The sequence below is a fragment of the Hyperoodon ampullatus genome (genome assembly GCF_949752795.1).
Source record: "Hyperoodon ampullatus genome assembly, chromosome: 16".
Taxonomy (NCBI): Eukaryota; Metazoa; Chordata; class Mammalia; order Artiodactyla; family Ziphiidae; genus Hyperoodon; species Hyperoodon ampullatus.
Window position 1 is genome coordinate 4,730,928 of NC_136929.1, and position 23,091 is coordinate 4,754,018.

The following is a 23,091-nucleotide window of genomic DNA, read 5'->3' on the forward strand; positions in this document are numbered from 1 at the left end:
TTACCATGATTGTCCCAATATTTACTAAAGGAATAATACCCAAAGGTTTCTTGTTTACATGTCTCCTTCCACACTTAGTCATTAATCTAAGTGTCATGTAGATTACACAACTTCAGCAACAAGAAACTTTTGAATATGCTATTATGATAGCATAATAAACTAAAGATATGGATACATAACCATATTGAAAGGTTCGATGAAAATGTATGAAATCCCAATAATTATAGTTCTTCAAATGTAAAAAACTATTTGGATCATTTTAAAGGAGCACTGAAGTCCTTTCAAAGTTTAATGTCACTCTTCAGACAAGTACAGATATAACACACTTCTAGAAAGGAACATTCTTTATCATTCTGCAGAAATTAAAATACAGTGCATTAATCAAAAAGAAAAACATTATATAATTGTTACATTAGATGAAGTTTTTGCCATTTCTTCAGGAGAATGACTCTTTATTACTTCTTTGATGAACTGTTCAAGGGCAGTGAAGTAACCCTGGCATTGCCATGTATCATTATGAGTTCCATCAGGAAAAATGGCTAATCTCTTAGTCCGAGATGGGGAAAGTTCATAAAGTTGCTTCATCATTACTGGTGGGATTAATTGGTCAGAGAGTCCAGAGATGAAAAGAGAAGGCATTCTGCACTGAGAGATTTTTCTGTAGGACAAAAATTTATTTTTGTAGCACCATAAAGGAAGGTAACGCATTGGAAAGAATGAAAATAAAGTGCTGGCCATATGCGGTATGCTTAAAAATGTGTTCTCCACCATAATGGCTGAAATCCTATGTGAATTTTCAGAGGCCAAATGAATAGCTACTGCCCCTCCCAAGGAACGGCCAAAAAGAAAAATTTTTGTTTTGTCAAGGTCAGGTCTGGTCATCACGTAGTCTAGCACAGCCTCAGAATCTAGGTAGAGTCCTTCTTCACTTGCTTCTCCTTCACTTTTTCCATATCCTCGATAATCAACAAGCAAAAGATTAACTTTGAGGTTAACCAACATAAGCAATGCATTCGGTAACCTGTGACCTATGTTGCCTGCATTCCCATGAAAATAAATTATAGTTGGGGAATAGGGTGAATTGTCTCCAGTGTATCTTATCAAAATAAGATTTAGACGCACTCCATCTTTGGTTCTGATGAAAATGTTTTCATGTGGAATACCAGTCGGCATGGGAACATAAAGGCGTGAAGAAGACGGCTGCTCTGGGAAATAAAGCAATACATCCTGGAATTTATAGAGAATACCTGCTATTGATATGAATATTAACAAAAGTAAGATAATGCCTCCATACAGATGGAAAGTCACTATTAAAGGTAAAAGAGAAATACGGCAGAGAGCCCAAGACCATGAAGCCAAAGCTATTAGCCATCTTTCAACAAAGTTCCACAGCATCCAGGACTTTTCCATTGTGGCTCTCCGTAAGTGTCCTAAAGAGAGACAGAGATAGTGAGAATCAGTAATTCAACATATATCTATTATTTTAAAAGTTAGATCCATGACGTAATAAATCATGGTACTAGGTGAATCCTTGGAAACCTACATCAATACATCCACAAAATCGATTGTTCTAATTTTCCTCATCCCTTCAGTTCTCAAGGTCTCCTTTCTCCCTCCACCGCTGTATATATGAAACACAAATATTCATCAAACTGTATTATTTTCTAAAAAAATGCAGGTACTTTCATTCATGTATTCTCCTTGATTTGACATTGTGTGTGAGTGTGTGTGTGTGTGTGTGTGTGTGTGTGTGTGCACGTATGCCACATCTTCTTTATCCATTCATCTGTTGATGTATATTTAGGTTGCTTCCACATCTTGGCTATTGTAAATAGTGCTGCTATGAACACTGGGGTGCATCCATCTTTTTGAATTACAGTTTTTGTCTTTTCTGGATATATGCCCAGGAATGAGACTGCTCGATCATAGAGTAATTCTATATTTAGTTTTTAAGGAACCTCCATCCTGTTCTCCATAACGGCTGTACCAATTTACATTCTCACCAACAGTTTAGGAGAGCTTCCTTTTCTCCACAACCTCTTCAGTATTTATTATTTGTAGACTTTTTGATGATGGCCATTTTGATTGATCAGTGTGAGATGGTATCTCATTGTAGTTTTGATTTGCATTTCTCTAATAATTAGTGATGCTGAGCATCTTTTCATGTGCCACTGGCCACCTGTATGTCTTCTTTGGAGAAATGTCTATTTAGGTTTTCTGCCCATTTTTGGATTGGGTTGTGGGTTTTTTTTTTGTTTTTGTTTTTGTTTTGATATTGAGCTGTATAAACTGTTTGTATATTTTGGAAATTAAGTCTTTGTTGGTGTCATGGTTTGCAAATATTTTCTCCCAGTCCATAGGCTGTCTTTTCGTTTTGTTTATGATTTACTTTGTTGTGCAAAAGCTTTTAAGTTTAATTAAGTCCCATTTGTCTATTTTTGCTTTTGTTTCCATTTCTCTAGGAGATGGACCCAAAAAAATATTGTTGCAATTTATGTCAAAGAGTGTTCTGCCTAGCTATTTTAGTCTTCCTAATGGAACTGTAAATGGGATCATTTTAATTTCTCTGACAGTTCATTATTAGCATATAGAAACATGACAGACTTTTATATATTGATTTTGTATCCTACAACTTTACTGAGCTAGGTAGGTTGAGGGCAAATTTTATTAAAGAGGTAGTTAAGAGATTCTAACCTATCAAGACCAATCCAACAGAATTGTCAATTTTTTTTCACATTATAGAAAAAAATTATAATTAAACTAAAATAAAAAATATTTTATATTTCCCTTCTGTTTGGAGGTTCTCACAGCTAAATTTAAAAAATAATTTAAATGGAACACTAGTTTCTAATATTGTATTATTTTTAAGAAAAAGTCTAATAATTTGTCTTTCATATATGATTAAAAAGAAACTTTAGAGTGTTGATACTGTGAAATATGCTCAATCTTTTATAGAGCCCTCACTGCAATTTCATACCAGTGGGTCAACAAAGATTGCTACAGTATACTGATAAGGCCATAAACACTTGGGGGATAAGTGTGAAACAAAGACACAGAAATTCTATTTCAGAACCAGAGATAAATGAAGAAAATGACTTACTGGAGAAAAATCTTTTTAAAGTTTGCTAAAAAATATAACTGATGTAAAGAAAATACAAAAGAAAAGCTTTCAGAAGTCATTGTTTTTATTATCAAATAAAGTTTATGTGTGTGGTCTTAAAAAGGCACAAGAGGTGAGATGTTACAATTTTTCTTATGTAGTACTCATTTACTTATATATTTACCATTTTAAAAAATGACAATCTCTTTTACTAACAAAACTACCATAAAGAAGTTATTCTTAAATTTAATAAATAATTGTTAATGACTTATCTTTAAAATTTTACTGTATGCCATAAGCTAATAAATGTGGCATTTTAGTTCATCAAATTAGATTTAAACACTGAAAACCAAGTTAAATTATACTGGCTACAAAGATGAGTTAGACGATTTAATAGATTCGATTTTTCACTATAATCTCACCAAAAATATTTTACTATTCCGCTAAACATGGACTTTAAAATCTGAAATTGTGTTCAAATAACTCCCTTTGAACATAAACCAACAGTGTAGCATTTTTTTGAAGTTTCTCTAAAATCAACACTGCCACCCAGTTGCAGCAAGTTTTATTACAATAAGCACTACGTTAAGCCAGAGAACAGCAGGTAGGTAAGGTAAAACAAAAATCCAAGCTTAACAACTACAGAAGCAATACCTGAGCATTAGGTGTCAGACCTGGATAAGAACCAGAATGAAAGAGGGTACACTACAGCAGCCAAATAAGCCAAATACACTGAATAGTGAATAACTGTTCCAGGTCAATAATCAATGCTGTTTACAATCTCTGACCACTATTCATCAACAGCTTAAATTATACAGAGCTACTCTATAATCCTTCACTGTAGTGGATAAGTCTGAACAACACATCTGAGCACTTAAATTTTTCATCTAATGCTTAATTTTATTTCTTTAAGAGAATGATTTTCATTCGTACCCAGAAACTGTATTAGGAAATTTTGAAAACAGACTGGCATTTACTTTATACATCAAAATAAAATAATCGTTGTATAATGATTAGGATTAACAAGGTTTGGGATATAACATACAAAATTAAGGCACTGTATCATTTGGAAAATAAGATACCATTTAAGATACTTCTTTAGGGAAAAAATGTACTTTTTTTCATAGTCAAGCCAATCGTTTATGACAGAAGTATCAGAGAGATGAGTAACTCAAATATCACTTATTTGGTGATATAGTAGAAAAAAAACACACTAAAATTCCATCACCCTTAAAGTCTGCTCTACCATATAGTTGTTAAATAATGTTGGGTTTATCAGTTATTTCCAGTTTGAATTTCCTTTTCAGTAGAATGAGAATTCTAAAAATGCCTATTTATAAAGCTGGTCAGCATTATCAAATAAAATTAATAAAAAAGCATTTACAAATGCTACAGATATATTAACTTAATTTGCTTTTGTGACTAGTATTTCTGGCTGTACTACTACATTCCTAACCATGTTCTGCTTGAATTAACATCAAAATTAGAACTTACCAAGCACCTATAAGAAAAAAAAATCTAGGAATTTGATAAGGGCATGGCAAAGCACTCCCACAACCTGGATAATCAGGAGTGAATTGACTCAAGTTTTCACATCAAAGTTCTTATAAAAAAACTAATACAACACTAAATAAAACATAAACCTAATACATGGACAGGGCATATTTTGAAATTCAAACCACCTATACAAATTAAACTATATAAAGTTTTTGATTTTCAAACTTTGAAAAAATATCTTTTTTAAAAAAGTAGCCTCTTTTCTTTTTTCCTTTTTTTTTTTTTTTTTTGCTGCCTCCAAAACAAGACTTCACTCACAGAAAAGGCTCAGTAAACAGCTATCATCTTCATTACCATGACTGTCATCATTACCATCATCTTTGTTTTTACATCATCTTATTTCATTCTGTCCTTCTTGGGAACTGCAACTAGATGTTTAAAGATAAATCTGCTTTTTTAAACACACAGTTACTTGCATATATTTATAATCATTCATAGGAAATTATGGCAAAACATCTATTTTTTAAAGGTCTTTCTATAATGTATACAGTAAATCTAACCTGATATAATGAGAAATGCCAGCATCACATGACAGTCAAATCTTTTGTTGAGGAATTTCCTGAAAACAAGTTTCTGAGCTCCTCCCCAGAAATCACAAGCTCTGTACAGAGATCAGCCTTTTGGTCTCTCGCACTGGGCTCTCCCTTCTCTTTCTTCCAGAGAATGGGAACAGGATAGGATCCATGATCAGTGAGAGCTTCTGAAATAAGTTCTGCTCAAGCATCTCACTGTTGATCCAACCAGCTCTCCCATTTGTAACTACAGAAATATTTAAGGGCATTTTAACCCCGGAATAGGGAATTGTTGATGCGCTTAGCTCTCAATAGCCAGAGATCTGCTCACTGGCTGAGATGACATATTTCGAAGTGAAGTGAGGCTGGGACAGCTGTGTGGTCTCCCTGTGATCACCGTTAGTGAATAACAGCAGCCGTCTTCCTGGGCTCCTCTGTCAGGAACTACAGTCCCCAGCATACCTCATGCTCTGGTGGCTGTAACATCTCTGAGGGCTGTAACAATGTCTGAGCAATTTTCATTAATTTTCAGCTGACTCATTTTTCCAATTTAAGTCATTTAATCCTCACAACTTAAGGAAGCATGTAATGTTATTTCCCTTTTACAGATGAAAAAAAAAAAAAAAACAGGTAGAGAGGTGAAGCAACTTGCTAACATTTACAAGGCTGATTAATGCTAGAGACAAGATGAGAAATCAAGCCTTTTTGACCAAAAGCTCTTAATCTCTGATTTCAAAGCATCTAACTATTTCTGAGTCTCTTAGAATCTCATTATGTTCATGGTATAGATGCTTCTTAAATCACTGGTAATTTCCTATAACAGCTGCTTCGTCTTCAGAATCTTTTCAACATACACTATTGAATTTAAATTTGTAAGGCCAGGAACTGTGTTTTTCTTTTTCACTACTGTATCCCTATGGGTAGTACACCACTTTACATATACTCAAAACTAAAATGTTTTTTAAATGAACAATCCAGTAATGTATCTGAATTATTAGACTTCTAAGGAAACACAACTGCATTCTGAGCGTCAGACATATATATTTAAGACTGGACATCAGAAAAATGGCATATTTGAGTCCATTATTGGTTAGGAACAATAGGGATTAACCTTGCAGCTTTCCACAAAGCATTCCTGAAAAGCTGCCTTAATTAAATGACTTTGTGATAAACAAGGGTAATCTTGCAATGGATTGTTAAACTGTGGAAGTCAGTAAAAGTCAATTCATTTTGAGGAATATCAAATGGATGTCAATTTTTAAGGACAGGTTAATAAAAACTGTTCTAGAGTGTGTGTCTCTTCTCTGTAATACATTACGGCATATTGGCGGTTTAGAAAGAGACCTCCACGCACGAACTACCTTCTTTTTCCTATAACCCAATTAGCCAATAATTTCTGCTCCTCCTTCTGTATCACACCTCCATGCTCTTAATGGAACTGGATCTATCAAACAACATAGGAAGGATTTTTTTTGATAAATTACCTGAAACTATCAACAAAGTACAATTACTAGAGCCATCTGCTGAGATGTAAAAACAACTTCACATAAACCCAGATGCTATGATGATCAATAAAAATGAACACTGCCTCCGGAACAGTCCAGTGCACAGATCCTCGAGCTAACAGTAAGTTTTCCACTTATTTTGCCAAAAAATTAGTTTGAATAAAGGGTTAACAAAACCTTTTCTCGGACTTCCCTGGTGGCGCAGTGGTTAAGAATCCGCTTGCCAATGCAGGGGACACGGGTTCGATCTCTGGTCTGGGAAGATCCCACATGCCGCGGAGCAACTAAGCCCATGCGCTGCAACTACTGAGCCTGAGCTCTAGAGCCCGCAAGCCACAACTACCGAGCCCACGCGCCACAACTACTGAAGCCCGCGCGCCTAGAGCCCGTGCTCCGCAACAAGGGAAGCCACCGCAATGAGAAGCCCGCTCACTGCAATGAAGAGTAGCCCCGGCTCGCCGCAACTAGAGAAAGTCCGCGCGTAGCAATGAAGACCCAATGCAGCCAAAAATAAATAAATAAAATTTAAAAAATAGAAAAACAAAAATCTTTTCTCCTCCATGAAAAAAAAGTGACCTCTGGTTAACCTTCTAGCACTGTTTCCCTGGAAACCTAATAAAGGTGGGATATCAGCTTTGTCTCTAAGCAGTACTTTGTGTGGTGAACTTGACCCCTATTAGTGAGCTAAATCTGGACTAGAGGACAGTGAGCAGCTCTGCACATGCCCAGTGGGAATACAAAGAGGGGACGCTCTGGTGTGTCCTCTGCTGAGTCCTGGTCGCTATGCCCTTGCGCTGCAACAAAAGATACTGTTTCCTGTGGAGCATGAAGCAGCTAGCTCATGGTGGCACCTGCTCCCACCCAAGTGCCATCTTTCCACTAACCTGAGCTATTACTTGGAACAATATACCTGATGCTGCCAGGCCAGGTTTTCTATCCGCATCTTTCAACAAAGTAGAGGGAGGCTGGGGCCAGGTATGGTCTTTTGAGAATGAGAATGTCCAGCTGAATCCAAGACCATTGCTGCTGGTCATGCAGAATAAGCAAGGCAATGAGTTACCCCTTAAAAAGTACATCCTATGAGGAAAATTTATGAAATGTGTTGCCAGAAGAGATGGGTTATTTGCCAGGTTCTTTTGCATGCTGCAATGCACTTGCTGATAACATCTTAGCATCATAAACAATCAAGAGAAATGTGAGTTTAATATACTCCAAGTGAAATCAATGTTTATACTAATTAAGAAGGCTGCTTAGAGGGAAAGAACATTAGATCTGTAGAGCACAGACGCTCAGTCAACCAATGTCCTTCATCCGCCATTCTTCTTCTACACTACTACTCTGTTTTTAATCTTATGCCTACATCTTAAATAAGTACCTCACTTATTCCCATTTCTCAATTCTGCCTCTGCCAAGTTATCACACCAGCTCGCACATATCAAATGTCTCTAAAGCCCATCTACCTATGGCTTCGACCACCCCAGTAACCGTTAACTACTCGCTAGTAGAGGATCTGAGGCGTGAGCTCTTGTGATGATCTCTCATAAAAAGCAAACCTCACTTACTAATAAATCCAGTGGACTTTTCTCAATCCACACTGCAACACCGTACCCCTAAGTAGCACCAAACCTGGAATCTTCCTCAGCTTCCAGTACAATCAAATCCCTGTGTTTCTCACTCTGACCCACCCCTAAATGTAGGCATTTTCCAAGGCCCTGTATATTGACCTTTCTTTCCCTCAGGGATTTCATTCTTTCTCATGGCTCCAACCATCATACTTGTTTATGAATTATTCCCATTCTCCATGTCTACTCCATCTATAATCTCAATTTATCTGTTCCTTGAGTACCTGATGCTTCATTAACAACACAGACTTATCCAAAACTAAACAAATCCTCCTCATCTAATGTTTTACATGCCTTATGTTAATTATGAACAAAAAAAGCATGATGTGTAAACAAATATATTTTTTAAAAACAATTGATTCTAGGGCTACATATAAAATAACATGCAAAGTAAATTTAACTATGTTACAATATCAATAATAGGTACATTATTATAACATGCACAGGTCTTATATCTGAATGAAAAAAATCAACCTTAACAGCAATTTTTGTGCTTTTTATTTAGATGAAGTGGTTAGAGGTGCCATCTGATATTAGTGAGCACTTCTCAAGAAATAATCTATTAGAAACATGACTAGGGGCTTCCCTGGTGGTGCAGTGGGAGTCCGCCTGCCGATGCAGGGGACACGGGTTCGTGCCCCGGTCCAGGAAGATCCCACATGCCACGGAGCGGCTGGGCCCATGAGCCATGGCCACTGAGCCTGCATGTCCGGAGCCTGTGCAAAAAACATGACTAATTTTTATTATAATATATAGACAAAGTAAAACTAATTATGATTGTTTTCTTTTTAAAAGAATGGTTTTGAAATATTAGTAATATCTTTTTATATTCTATAAGCACTTTGATCAAATGAATGAAAAGTAGAAATCTGATGATGATTATCTTGAGAATTTTATAGTCATTAACTTGTTTTGCTCACCTTTATTGCTCCATATGCTTCCTATCTTTAAATATCAGCCCATATAAGTATATACTAACCCATTTAAGGCTAAAAATATAAACAATTTATAGCTGTGAAGCTGTCAGAACCACCATGCTGGTTACAGCGTGAGCTGAGTGACCAGTCAACTGAGTGAGTGATGAACAAGTGCATCTGACTTCCTTTAATCACCTTATGTGCTCCCTCATATATGTACTTGGAGGATCGCAAATGGTTCCATTTCTAAGGAAAAATATTTAAATAACTGTTCAATAAGCCGAGGCTTAAAAAAAGAGAGATCAATACCAAACGTATGCCCACCTTCAATCATATGAGTCCTCAGAACACAACTACATGTCCCCCAAGGGAGTTCTCAAACCCAGCCCAGACCACAAAATGGTCCCAGGGTTGGTTTCTCAGCCTCATCAGATTCCAATGCATCCTATCATAGTATTTAAAGATTAAAGACAATGCCACCAATACCTGCAGAGATTTGCTATCTGAATCATTGTGCTCAGACACTGTAGACTATTTAAAATTTATAAATATGCAGTCTTATTCTTAAGTAGCTCATGATCTACTCAGTAGCCCTCGATCTACTCAGGAATCATGGGCATATGTAACTGTATATGCCTAACATAAATTTAATTATAGAGGGGCCAAGGAAAATTAGAGAAAGATCACACTGTCCTTACATAGAGCAAAAGAAAAAGAAAACCTTAACTATGTGACCTTCACAACATAATTTTAGTAATCTCTGGATTTCATTATGCTTGAAAACTTAAAGAAACCATGGGGAAATTTTTGCCAATTTTTTAAAAACAGGACAAAGTACAACTCTAGCATTAATAATTTCGCTTACTTTCCATCAAACAGCTGTCTATGCCACTTATTTTTATTCATTTAGCAATATTTTATCCAAAAATTTAAAATAAATAAAGATTAACAACTTAGATATATGAAGAACTAAAACTCAAACTATGGGAATGGATACATTTAATTATGACTGCCCCAATAATACTAGCAGAGTAAACTGAACAAATATGTTACTCTTTCAATCGCAGATAAAATTATACTTTAATGAAGGCTAGAACTGTCTCGCAAAAAAAAAAGTAAATGCTAATTATTCTCATTATTTTTTAAATGCAGAAGTTTATATTGTATTGCACAGTATATATTCATTTACTGATTCTGCCAACAGTAAAAGGTCTTTGAAAACTATAAAAGATGTTTTACCTATACATGAATTAAATATGACTTCCCCAAAAACAATCTGACTAAAGAGTGACCAATTATAAATACAATTTTAAAAAGTCATAAATGTACTATTATTTTAAAGGCCTTTATATCCATCTCTATTGATAATTTTAGGAACATCTTGTTTAAAAATAAAAACTGCTCGTACATTACAGAAACATACCGACAACTGACAAAACCATGTGTAGGTTCAAGGGAAGACTAAAAAGTGGAAAGCAAATTCATGTGTCACACCTAACGTCTACATCACAGGGGGAGAATGGTATCCTCTGGGGGAATTCACAGCTTCCAATCACATTTCAAGTAACAGAGAAAGCAGATTCAGCCCTCCTGCATCAATGGATCTCCTTTTCTGCTAAGCACTGGAAAGTTAAGAAACCATGCCAGCTGCACAGCTGAAATGAAAACACAAACAGCCACTATCAGTGTGCTGGAGACACCACAGGATGAATTATCTATTTCCCTAACGGTTACCCACGTGTCATCAATAATGAAAAAGTGTGTATTAATAGTCCTACGGGACAAATCAACGGTAACTGCCTATGGAGATGCTGGATTTAAACTGGGATTTCAATTGGCTTGAGCAGACATCTGGAACATTATACCAGGCATCAACTTAGTAGCATTTTTGTGCTTTCCCTTTCGCTTGAAGCACAGAAGACTTCGCAAATGTAGTCCACTCTGAGAGAACAAAGATAACAGATTCTTGTCACTGTGGAAGTCAGTCACAATTTATTCCGAGATTATAAATATCAAAGAAAGAAAAGGGTTAAAAAAATAGATCCACAAGGCTAAAAATGCAAACAGTGATGTTAGAATTAAAACTGATAATGAAATTCAGGAGGTTTCCAACTTACGACGGAATAGTGTTCTAAATACTATTAACTAAATGGGTGAAACTTAGAATTTATTTTCTTATAAAATCAGTGTTACGGAAGAAGTAAGATTCTCAGGCTAGCTCATAAATGCACACAATTCACACCCTGGATATACTACAGCTTTGCAATTCCAGTACAATATACTGCTGTAGGATTTGAGACTTATATGAAACAGCAAAATAAAATGTAATAATTTATTATGCAGTCTATCATTTGAGGGGGAAAAAATCTTAATTAGAAAAACTAGAACCCCCTTTTTTTTTTTAGGTCTATTCTAAAAAGAGTATATAAGGGCCTCAAACATTCCTGAGGTGACTAACCAATAATCAGAAAGATTTTAGAATCTCTGAGTAACAACCGAGTTCTAAATTAAAGAAAAACAGAGAAACAGAGGTAGATTTTCCTGAGGTAAGCGACCAGAGAGAAGAGATCACAGAAAAAGGTTAGGTTGGATTGTTTCCTGTACCCACTTCTAAAGTCACAATGTTGACCCAGGACAACTTGGTTAGTAAATGCTCTAGTTCAGGCCTGAGGTGTGGCTGAGAAGCCAGGAGGCTTGCCAAGGTCCGTATGTACAGATACTCATAAGCTGGCTCACTTTCATCATTCCAAAGGACCTATCTATCAATGGCAAGCAGCGTCGTGCTGTGGGAAGGAGGGTGTTTTCAGGCTCCGTACGTTGACAGCTGGGCGGCTTTTGCCAACTCACTTAAGTCTTCTAAATATATGTCTCCTGGTGTGTAAAAAGGGGCTCAAACACGTAATTGAAACACGGCTGCGATCAACTGTAACACAGTGTGTTAATACATGCAGCTACTTGTACGAGACAAAAGTTAAAGCATTTTATTATCTACTAGAGCAGAGTAAGTACAACTAGAAGGTCTGCTAGACCTGGGTGAAATAATGGTAGGACTCACTGGAGATTACCTGTGTAGGGGCACACAGGAAGGAATTAGGGCGCTGCCTTATTTTTTCCTGTCAAAACCCAGCTCAGGTAGCAGCTCCTTCAGAAAGCCTTCCCTGGTCCTCTATTCCCTACTGCCAACCATTCCACATCCTGCAGTTTGTACAAATTCATGTGGTAGCACTCACTACCGTAGTGTAATTCATCTGCTTTACAGAGACTGTGAGTTCCTTGATGACAGTGACATCATCTTATGCAAATCCGTATTTTCAGTCGACAGAGCAATGCCTGGCACACAGTAAGTCTCTATTAACAACTACTGAATTGAGCAGTCTAGGACGTAAGCAGGACAATTACGACATACCACTAGATGGTCAACCACGAGTTCTTAGCTCGTGGAATAAAACTTAACCTCTCAGCAAAAGATACGAGATCAACCCACGCTTGCACACAAGTTCTTAACGCGTGCCGAAAGATACCAGGAGAGGATCCATGAAAAACCAAGCATCAAAACTTAAAGCCCACATCTTCTTGTCCCTTTCTATGCAATAACTGTAACATGGTGAACCTAAGTCAAAGAGCTAACGAATAAAAGACTTTGTTTGGGGTTCTGATACCTTGGGCAATAACTCTCGTAATGCATTTTGCAGAAAACACATGTTGACAAGACTCTACAGCAAAACTGACTTAATTCTATGGGGTGCTCCCGCCCCGTTTCATAAACACCCCAAAGTTCCTGCCATGGAATTCGCAGGTCTAAACCTGTTCTTGACGTGAGTGGATCAGGACTACTCCATGCCTCACACCTGGCAGCTGGGATTTTCGCTGCACTTTTCCTGTGTGCGGGGGAGGGTTGGGCTGGGGAATGGATGGTGTCCACGCGCCTGTTTGTACACGTTACTGGAAACACCACTGACAGCAGATTCTAAGACACCTTCTAGGACAGCGTCCCGGCGCCGCACCGGAGGGCGGTCGGAAATCGGCGCGCCTCGGTTCCCACAGCGGCGTCTGTTTGGGCTTCTCCCCCCTCGGCCGGCGAGGCTGTGGAGCGGACTCCGTCCGGTCCCGCACGGCCCTGGGCGCGCAGCCCCGCGCTCCCGGGAGGTCCCCGCCGGCCGCCCCCCGCGGCCCCGGGACACGGCGGCCCCGCGGCTCGGCGGCCCGCACCGCACTTACTTAGACCTGCTCGCAGGCTGCGCAGTCGGCCGCGGACTCGGAACCCGGCGCCGCGCAGAAGCGTCCCCCCGCGCCGCTTCCGTCGCTCCTCATCGTCCTCCTCCAGGCGAGGGGCCGCCGCCGTCGCCACGGTGTAGCCCGGAGCTCCTGCGGCGCCGCTCTCGGTTCCTCCACTTCCGGCCCACGCTCTGTGTAGCCCGCAAATACTCCCGCCGGCTCCCACATCACCTGCTCTCGCCTTCCTCCCGGGAGTGGGAAGCCGGCCCGCCCTCTCGGGCATGCGCAGAGACCGCGGCCGGAGCAGTTTCCCCACCCACGACGGCGGCCCGGACGGACAAGAAACCGCGGGAACGGGCCGCCGGCACGCGCATTCTCGCGATGGGCCGGGTACCCAGCGGCGGGTAGTCCGGCAGCTTCTCTTCCCTGCGATCACCGGGAGGCCTCTCGCCCCGCCTCCGAGGCCTTCGGGATGAAAGCTCGGAGCCTGCCGGATCTGCCTGCAGGACGCATGTCTTCCCGAAGAAACGGTGTCTGCCCCAGTCGGTTGTTAAGGGTATAGGAGTGAGTTCCGGCACTCAAATCGCTTCCTTAACTTTGTTTCTCTTTTTGTCTTCTCCCAACCCAGACCGCTCCTACCTTTGTCAGAGTGGACCGTCACGGGCGGATGCATGTTTTATGAGGCCCGAAACTTGTACCATTTAGACGGCCCTTGTAAAGAAAAGGAATGGAACATTACCTTACTTTTGCAAATTTTACAGAAGCACAAGACCGTGAAAACATTGCTAGGGCCCCTCCCAGGGCCTTGGAAGTGACCATACAAATGGGCCCCTGAAGCTGGAGCATCATTACCTTCATTGACAACCGCCTTGCGCACCAGATTGTACTCAGTTGTTTGTTTATAGATGTCTAACCCCACCCCCGTCATTCCCTATTCTCTGTACCCTGTGTTATATATACAGAGGATATGTAACAATGTTTTTTTAAAGCTTGGAATCTGCTACCAAATTGAGAGCTCCAGGTCAGAGAGGCTCTTGATAATAATTCCTTATTTTTATCAGAAATTGTTATCAGGTGGTGCATCATCTGATAAGCACCACCCACCATGGTAGACCGACCACTTACAAAAATAAACTAATAATCAAAGCAACTCTAGACGCTACTCAATGAAAAACTCTTGATTCTCTTTGAACCAAGCATCAGAAGGCTAAAATAACATGGTAACTTGGAGATGGGGATTTGAAACAACTTGGAGTTTGTCTGGTTTCCTTGTTCCCCTCATATCACTAATACAAAGTGCAATCTCAGACATACAAGCGCAATAGATGTTGAAGAGGGTACAAAAATGTACACAAATGCCTTCGCAAAAGATGGGCACGTGGAGGGTCCTCTAACTTAACACTATTGGGTGCTCCTCCAAAGTAAATTGATAATTAAGTTGACTAGTAGGTGGAAAAATTACCCACAAAACGGTACCATGTGACTTTATGACTCAAGTGATTTTAGAAAAGTAGTCAGATAACATAGCTGATGTGACATATAATTGTTGTTGAGCTAGAAGGAGCCCTAAGTCTAGCTTTACTACAAATTAGTAGTGTGGATTAAATGTGTGTCAGTTTGTAAAAAGAGGCTTTTGTACATTAGACAACTTAAGGGCACTTAAAAGTTCCAAAATATGTTCTCAGAGCCTGTTGTAGCAAAATTTCACTTTCATTTTAAAGCAATAATATTTTATGCTAAAATGAAGTAATTCTAAAAGTTGTTTCCTCCTACAGTTTATGAATAATTTCTCAATTCTCCATGGTGGAAGAGGACAAACCATAGCAAGATACTGGTAGAAAGCCACAGCTCCTGGAAAGCCACACACAAGGATCCGGGTTGTTTTCATTTCTCAATCTGTATGTAACACAATTTACAATATCATAGTAGATGCTCAGTGGAGATTTGTGGAACAGTTTTATTTTGAATCCTTGAATAGAAACTAGGAGTCCATTGTTGATTTCTGAGTATGCAACTGTTTGTATTATGAATTATATATTATGTATTATTGTGAATTATGTATTATTTCTGTGTTAGGAGACAAGAGCTCACATCACAGTTGCACCATCATGAAAAACCAATAGGAAAGAACTGCCTTAGACAATTTTGCAAAAGCATGTTTTTCCACCTTAATGAAACAGCAGACGATTTGGGAGGGAAGATGCCCTCCTCTCCCCTGGGTGTTTTCACAACCACGGAAATGAGTGATGGTACCACTCTTTACACATAGGGAGCAGAACTCTGAGAGGTTGTCACTTGCTAAGAGTAGCCTAAGCAGAGAGGCTCAGGCTCAAAGTCCCAGTAAGGAGCCAGTGGACAAAGTATTTGGGGGACTCTCTCAGCGACGAAATCCACTCTCGTGGGCCAACCGTTTGCAAAGAGCACCTGCTGCTGAGGCCAACCGGAGATGTGTTGGTAACCACACTGTAACCCCGGTTCCCTCTGGGCCTCTGCAGCTCAGCAAGGTGGGCGGTCCTCCCGGTGCCTCCGGAAAGGTACGGCGCCTGCGCACATCATCTCCCTGACGTCACAGCCTCTGGGCCCGCAGGTGGCGAGGGCGCTCGCGTACGTCAGCCGCGTGAAGTCAGGGCCGCTCCGTCCGCAGGAAGCGATTGCGCCTGCGCAGGGAGCAGCTGGCGGAACCGGCCCGCGGTGCTCCCGCTTCCGGTTTGGCGGCGGCGGCGGCGGCGGCGGCGGCGGCGGCTGCTTCAGGTCAGGTTGGCGGTTTGTGTGACAGCCCGGGAGGGGCTTCGGATTCCACGGAGGATCCAGAGGTGGAGTCTGGGCAGGCGGAGGCTGGGTAGGTGTGGCCGAACAGGAGGGTGCCGTGTAGCGTCTTCTTAGTCCTGGAAATGCTACAGTCTTAAGAGTTCAGGTTTCTTCTTCGTCCTTCGGTTCATCCTCCTCGGGTCCCCGGGTGAGGGGCACCGACACCCTGGTGACCCGCCGCGTTAGAAGCCCGGTCTCCGGTTCGGGGCTCTTGCTCTGGACCCCACCTCCTAGGACGTGGGGCGAGGGGACTGTAGTGTCCCCCGCCTTTGACGCTCAGGAGCCGTGTTGGCTGCTTGAATGGCCTGACTCCGGCGCCCGCCCCGCCAGCTGGGGACCCCTGGACTCAGAGGTAACGGTTTGCCCAAGGCCAGGGCTCCCCCGGCATCCGCTGATGAGGGTAGTGTGGACCGTCCAGTGATTTTGCGGAGAGGGAGTATGCTTGTTTCTCTTCTTACACCTTGTCTTTCGCTAACTTCCTGCCTCTCACAACTTTCTGGCTTTTTCTCACCACTAATTTCTTTCTCCTGAGGTTCTCCCAGAATATCACAAAGTGCTGTGGAAGGTGGGCTCCTGTCAACCCTTCTGTCTTGTCGAGGGTTGCACGAAGGAAACTTCACCTGTGCCATCCCTTTCTCTCCAGTAGAAGAGCATTGAATCATCTCCCATATTCACCGAATAAAACCTTGCTAGTGTGTCTTGTTGTATATAGGCAGCAGCTGAATGGATGATGAGTCATTGTTGTACTAATTATTTGTATATATTCTCTTGAAAGCTTTGCTTATCCTTGTCAAAATGAATCGTCCCCCTCTCTTCTTATCGGCTTAGTATTTTGTAATATTCATGTGTTCAGTGTCTTTTGGGTCAACAAGCATTATAGTACTAAAATCGATCAGGGGCTTATTAAATGCCAGGTACTGTGTTAAGCATCTTATGTGAATTGTCAGGCATCATCCTAATTTCTACATAGTTATCAACCCCACTTAACACTTAAGGAAACTGAAACTTAGAGAAATTAAATAGCTGCCCCATATCACACAGCTATGAAGTGTTAGACTCCACATTTAAACTCAGATTTATTGGACTCCAGAGCCTGAGCCCTAACCACAAACTTCTTTGTATTGCTTTTTCACAAAACAAAAGCATCAGCTAAAATCCTCAGAATCCAGAAAAGAAAATTAAAAGAGTATGTAAAAAGCAGTGGAAATGGTAATATTCGACTTTTTTATACTATTTTAATAAATAAAAATATTTGAAGTCTATTCATTTTATACTAATTTTGGAATCCTTGTTATCTATGTAGCAGTTTTACGATGCATATATATTTACATCATTACGTGGATTTCAACATTAGTATAAAGTAATTTGAGTCTTTGCCTGAGACTTGTTCAGGGAAACTTGGACTTTGAGACTGTAATAGAATCTACAGATAAATTAGAAACCCTATACCAATCTTGAACATTCAAAGAAGTATTTCTTAACATACTTCGTTTGGTACATATTATATACGAATTGTAAACAGGGCATTATATACTGTAATGCGCTGGGTTGAGGGAGCATGTTTTGAGAGGTGAGACAGTGAACAGACCTAACCAGGTGGTGCAGTCAGTTATTCAAATGAGACACAGCAAGGGGAAGCAGTTTCTGTATTCAGAGATAAAAGACTCAGGATTGTGGTCTCTCCTGGGTTTATCTCGGCCTAATGGACTCTGTAGAAATTGGATTTCCTTTGTCAGGAATTAGACTGAGAAGTGAGGGGTTTTTTCCCCATAGGCCCCCAAATGGATTTTGTTAACCTTCCCCAGAGCAGTCATAGCTGCTGGGTGTTTTTAACCAAACTACCCCACCAATCGTGTGTGTGCGTGTGTGTGTGTGTGTGTGTGTGATCAGCTCCTGGCCTTCCCTAGTGTGCTTTTCCAGGAACTCAACTGTAGGTTTCAGTAATTCATTCAATAAACCAACCTACTATGCACCAGGACCTAGTGGCACAGATTACAACTTGATTTCTCACCTCCAGAGACTGACAGTTTAGTAAACATGGTGTTGTAGTTAACCATGTGATTTCTCCTGCTGGATAGTATAGCCTCGTGCTGATAATACTGTGTGATTCTCTTTTGTTTGCTGGGGCCGGGAATGTCATGGACTCTGCACCACAAGAGACCTCCCCACTCCCTGGAAGCTGCTCTGACTCCCTGCCCTCTGGGCTACATGGGGATATGCCAGGAGGTATCTGAAACCACAAGATAAAACATGGCTTAAATTCCTAGAGTACACATATTACTTGAATCTTTTTTTGGAAAAGTTAGTATATTTTAGTGTTCCATAGTTTAAACCATATTAGTTCTGATATCTTATAGATTCTAATAGAACTTGCATGATTATTTAAAACTTCAAAGAAATTTTATGCTTGTGGTGACCACTTTAGCAAATATTCTAGACCCTAGTCCAGGGTCTAGGGTCTAGAATAAGGCCCCCATTATTTCCTCTCTGACTTTTAGGAGATATTTCAGTGAAAAGCTCTGTCTCATGACATTTTACTTTTGCTGTATTTTTGTTAAAGCACTTATCATGTTATAGTTCCCATTATATCTCTCTTTCATCGCAAAATGTACTCCCGAGGCAGAAACATACTGTATTTGCCCATAGCACAATGCGTGGCCCATATATAGTCAGCAAGTGGTTTTGGGATTACTGGCATGGGATTATCAGCCAAAAAAGTGCACTAATGAATTTAAATTTATAAAACTGTAAGTAACTATGATAATAGAGTTAAGAGATAGGTAAAGTGGGGGCTTCCCTGGTGGCGCAGTGGTTGAGAGTCCGCCTGCCAATGCAGGGGACATGGGTTCGTGCCCTGGCCTGAGAAGATCCCACATGCCATGGAGCAGTTGGGCCTGTGAGCCATGGCTGCTGAACCTGCGCGTCCGGAGCCTGTGCTCCTCAATGGACAGGCCACAACAGTGAAAGGCCAGTGTACTGCAAAAAAAAAAAAAAAAAAAAAAAGGTAAAGTGAGAATTCCATGGGGAGGATATTTTGATTTGGGTTTTGAATGCTAGAGTGATTTGTCATAGCAGTGAAGAAGTGACAGTAAACAAAGTCATAGGCTTTGTCTGGAAGAAGAGGGTACTTACTTGGGGGAAAGGACCCTATCTATATAGAAGTTCAGTTCAGCCAAATTTCAATTCAGTGAGCTAGCAATTTGTTAAAAACATGATTTTAGGAAGTTTTTCTTTTTACATATAATGGGTAAACAACAAGGTCCTACTGTATAGCACAGGGAACTATATTCAATATCCTGTGATAAACCATAATGGAAAAGAATATAAAAAAGAATGTATACATATGTATAACTGAATCACTTTGCAGCAGAAATTCACACAATATTGTAAATCAACTATACTTCAACAAAAAATAAAACAATAAAATGGGAAAAATTGTTTGTAAATTGAAAAAGAAAAGTTTGTTTCTGGTGCTGTATGGTGGTGGTCTGAACAAAAAGAGGAGAAATATAAGAAAAGACCTCAGGAGCTCAGAAGTGAAATGGGTTTGAAACAAAATAGTTGATTATCATTCAGTGTAGAGGTTGAAAAGAGACATCATTTGTTACATTTGTCTGTTTTCATTTAACAAACATTATTAAACATTTGTTATGAACCAGGCACTTTCTGTAAGGTCTTTACATTAATATTTAGTTGAATTTTATCCTTTACAGTTATTCTCTTTTTGCTTTATCAGATAAACTAGAAGATTCACCTTTGCTTCCATGGCTGCCTCACAAACTTCACAGACTGTTGCATCTCACGTTCCTTTTGCAGATTTATGTTCAACTTTAGAACGAATACAGAAAAGTAAAGGACGTGCAGAAAAAATCAGACACTTCAAAGAATTTTTAGATTCTTGGAGAAAGTTTCATGATGCCCTTCATAAGAACCAAAAAGATGTCACAGATTCTTTTTATCCAGCCATGAGACTTATTCTTCCTCAGCTGGAAAGAGAGAGAATGGCCTATGGCATCAAAGAAACTATGCTTGCTAAGCTTTATATTGAATTGCTTAACTTACCTCGAGAAGGAAAAGATGCCCTCAAACTTTTAAACTACAGAACACCTACCGGAACTCGTGGAGATGCTGGAGACTTTGCGATGATTGCATACTTTGTGTTGAAACCCAGATGTTTACAGAAGGGAAGTTTAACCATACAGCAAGTAAATGACATTTTAGACTCCATTGCCAACAATAATTCTGCCCAAAGGAAGGACCTAGTAAAGAAGAGTCTTCTTCAGCTTATAACTCAGAGTTCAGCACTTGAACAAAAGTGGCTGATACGGATGATTGTAAAGGACTTGAAGCTTGGTTTTAGTCAGCAAACTGTATTTTCTGTTTTTCATAATGATGCTGCTGAGTTGCATAATGTCACCACAGATCTGGAAAAGGTCTGTAGGCAACTGCATGATCCTTCAGTTGGACTCAGTGACATTTCTATCACTTTATTCTCTGCCTTTAAACCCATGCTGGCCTCTATAGCAGATATTGAGCGAATTGAGAAGGACATGAAACACCAGAGTTTCTACATCGAAACCAAGCTAGACGGTGAGCGTATGCAGATGCACAAGGATGGGGACGTGTATCGGTACTTCTCCCGCAATGGATATAACTATGAGGATCAGTTTGGCTCTTCCCCACAGGAAGGTTCCCTTACACCGTTCATCCATAATGCATTCAAAACAGATGTTCAGAACTGTATCCTCGATGGTGAGATGATGGCCTACAACCCTAATACACAAACTTTTATGCAAAAGGGGAATAAGTTTGATATTAAAAGAATGGTAGAAGATTCTGATCTGCACACTTGTTACTGTGTTTTTGATGTATTGATGGTTAATGATAAAAAGCTAGGACAGGAGACACTGAGAAAGAGGTATGAAATTCTTAATAGTGTTTTTACACCAATACCAGGTAGAATAGAAATAGTGCAGAAAACACAAGCTCATACTAAGAAAGAAGTAATTGATGCTTTGAATGAAGCAATAGATAAAAGAGAAGAGGGGATCATGATAAAACATCCTCTGTCCATTTACAAGCCAGATAAAAGAGGTGAAGGATGGTTAAAAATTAAACCAGAGTATGTAAATGGGCTGATGGATGAACTGGACATCTTAATCGTGGGGGGCTACTGGGGGAAAGGTTCCCGGGGTGGAATGATGTCTCATTTTTTGTGTGCGGTGTCAGAGAAACCCCCTTCTGGTGAAAAACCATCATTGTTTCATACTCTCTGTCGCGTTGGCTCAGGTTACACCATGAAAGAACTGTATGACCTGGGTTTGAAGTTGGCCCAACACTGGAAGCCTTTTCATAAGAAAGCTCCACCAAATTGCATTTTATGTGGAACAGAGAAGCCAGAGGTCTACATCGAACCTTGGAATTCGGTCATTGTTCAGGTTAAGGCCACAGAGATTGTCCCCAGTGGTATGTATAAAACTGGCTGCACGTTGCGTTTTCCACGAATTGAGAAGATAAGAGAAAACAAAGAATGGCATGAATGTACATCTCTGGAGGACTTAGAACAACTTCGAGGGAAAGCCTCTGGAAAGCTTGCGTCTAAACACCTTTATGTGGGTGATGATGATGAACCACAAGAAAAAAAGCGGAAAGCTGCCCCAAAGATGAAGAAAGTTATTGGAATTATTGAGCACCTAAAAGCACCCAACCTTTCTAACATAAACAAAGTTTCTAATATATTTGAAGATGTGGAGTTTTGTGTCATGAGTGGAACAAACAGCCATCCAAAGTCTTATCTGGAGAACAGAATCGCAGAATTTGGTGGTTACATAGTCCAAAATCCAGGCCCAGACACATACTGTGTGATTGCAGGGTCTGAGAACATTCGAGTGAAAAACATCATCTCTTCTGATAAACACGATGTTGTCAAGCCAGAGTGGCTGTTAGAGTCTTTGGAGACCAAAAGCTGTGTGCCGTGGCAGCCTCGCTACATGATCCACATGTGCCCGTCAACAAAACAGCACTTCGCTCGGGAATACGACTGCTACGGGGACAGTTACTTTGTCGATACCGATTTGAACCAACTGAAGGAAGTGTTCTCGGGAATTAAAAATGCTGGTGAACAGACTCCTAGGGAAATGGGTCCTGTGATTGCCGATTTGGAACACCGGTATTCCTGGGATAACACTCCCCTTAGCATGTTTCGACACCACACCGTTTTTTTGGACTTGTATACTGTTATTAATGACGTAAGTACTAAAATCGAGGGGGCAAGATTAGCTATCACAGCCCTGGAGCTTCAGTTTCATGGAGCAAAAGTAGTTTCATGCTTAGCTGAGGGAGTGTCTCACGTCATCGTTGGGGCGGATCAGAGTCGGGTCGCAGACTTTAAAGCTTTTCGAAGAACTCTTAAGAGGAAGTTTAAAATCCTACAAGAACGTTGGGTAACTGAATCAATAGACAAGAGGGAATTACAGGAGGAAAATCAATATTTGGTTTGAAGCTAACTTTCCTAGTAAGGGAAGCCTCTGATCTGGCTGACTCATTAAACTACATTTTATTTTAATCTCTTAAAATCTATGCTTAAACAGTTTATTAGATATAGAAACACATAATTGTAACTTTTGATATAGAAAAGACACCCAATGGCCCAATGTCAAGAGGGAAAATTTTTTAACAGTATAGAATTTGATTATTTTTATAACCAAGATGAAATAAAACGTTTAACGTTAACAGTCTCCTTATAGAAATCTAGAATTTTGACTTAGATATTAATAAAATAGATTTAAAAGCTTTTAGAGTCATTAAATACAGTGACCTAACAGGATTTACTGAAGTCAAATAAAAATTTTAATA

The 23,091-nt window shown here is 40.0% G+C and overlaps 2 protein-coding genes across 2 annotated transcripts; one reads left to right on the plus strand and one right to left on the minus strand.

The window, feature by feature from the left end:
- Positions 1–276: 276 nt before the first annotated feature.
- Positions 277–1,413, minus strand: ABHD13 (abhydrolase domain containing 13). The gene has a single exon (XM_079722052.1). The coding sequence runs from the start codon at positions 1,408–1,410 to the stop codon at positions 397–399; it is 1,014 nt and encodes a 337-aa protein (XP_079578178.1). The 5' UTR covers positions 1,411–1,413; the 3' UTR covers positions 277–396.
- Positions 1,414–20,000: 18,587 nt separating this feature from the next.
- On the plus strand, positions 20,001–22,736 carry LIG4 (DNA ligase 4; the record flags this gene model as incomplete). The annotated part of the gene is made up of 1 exon (XM_079722089.1): positions 20,001–22,736. One exon carries the CDS (start codon positions 20,001–20,003, stop codon positions 22,734–22,736), a length of 2,736 nt encoding a protein of 911 aa, XP_079578215.1.
- Positions 22,737–23,091: the final 355 nt, after the last annotated feature.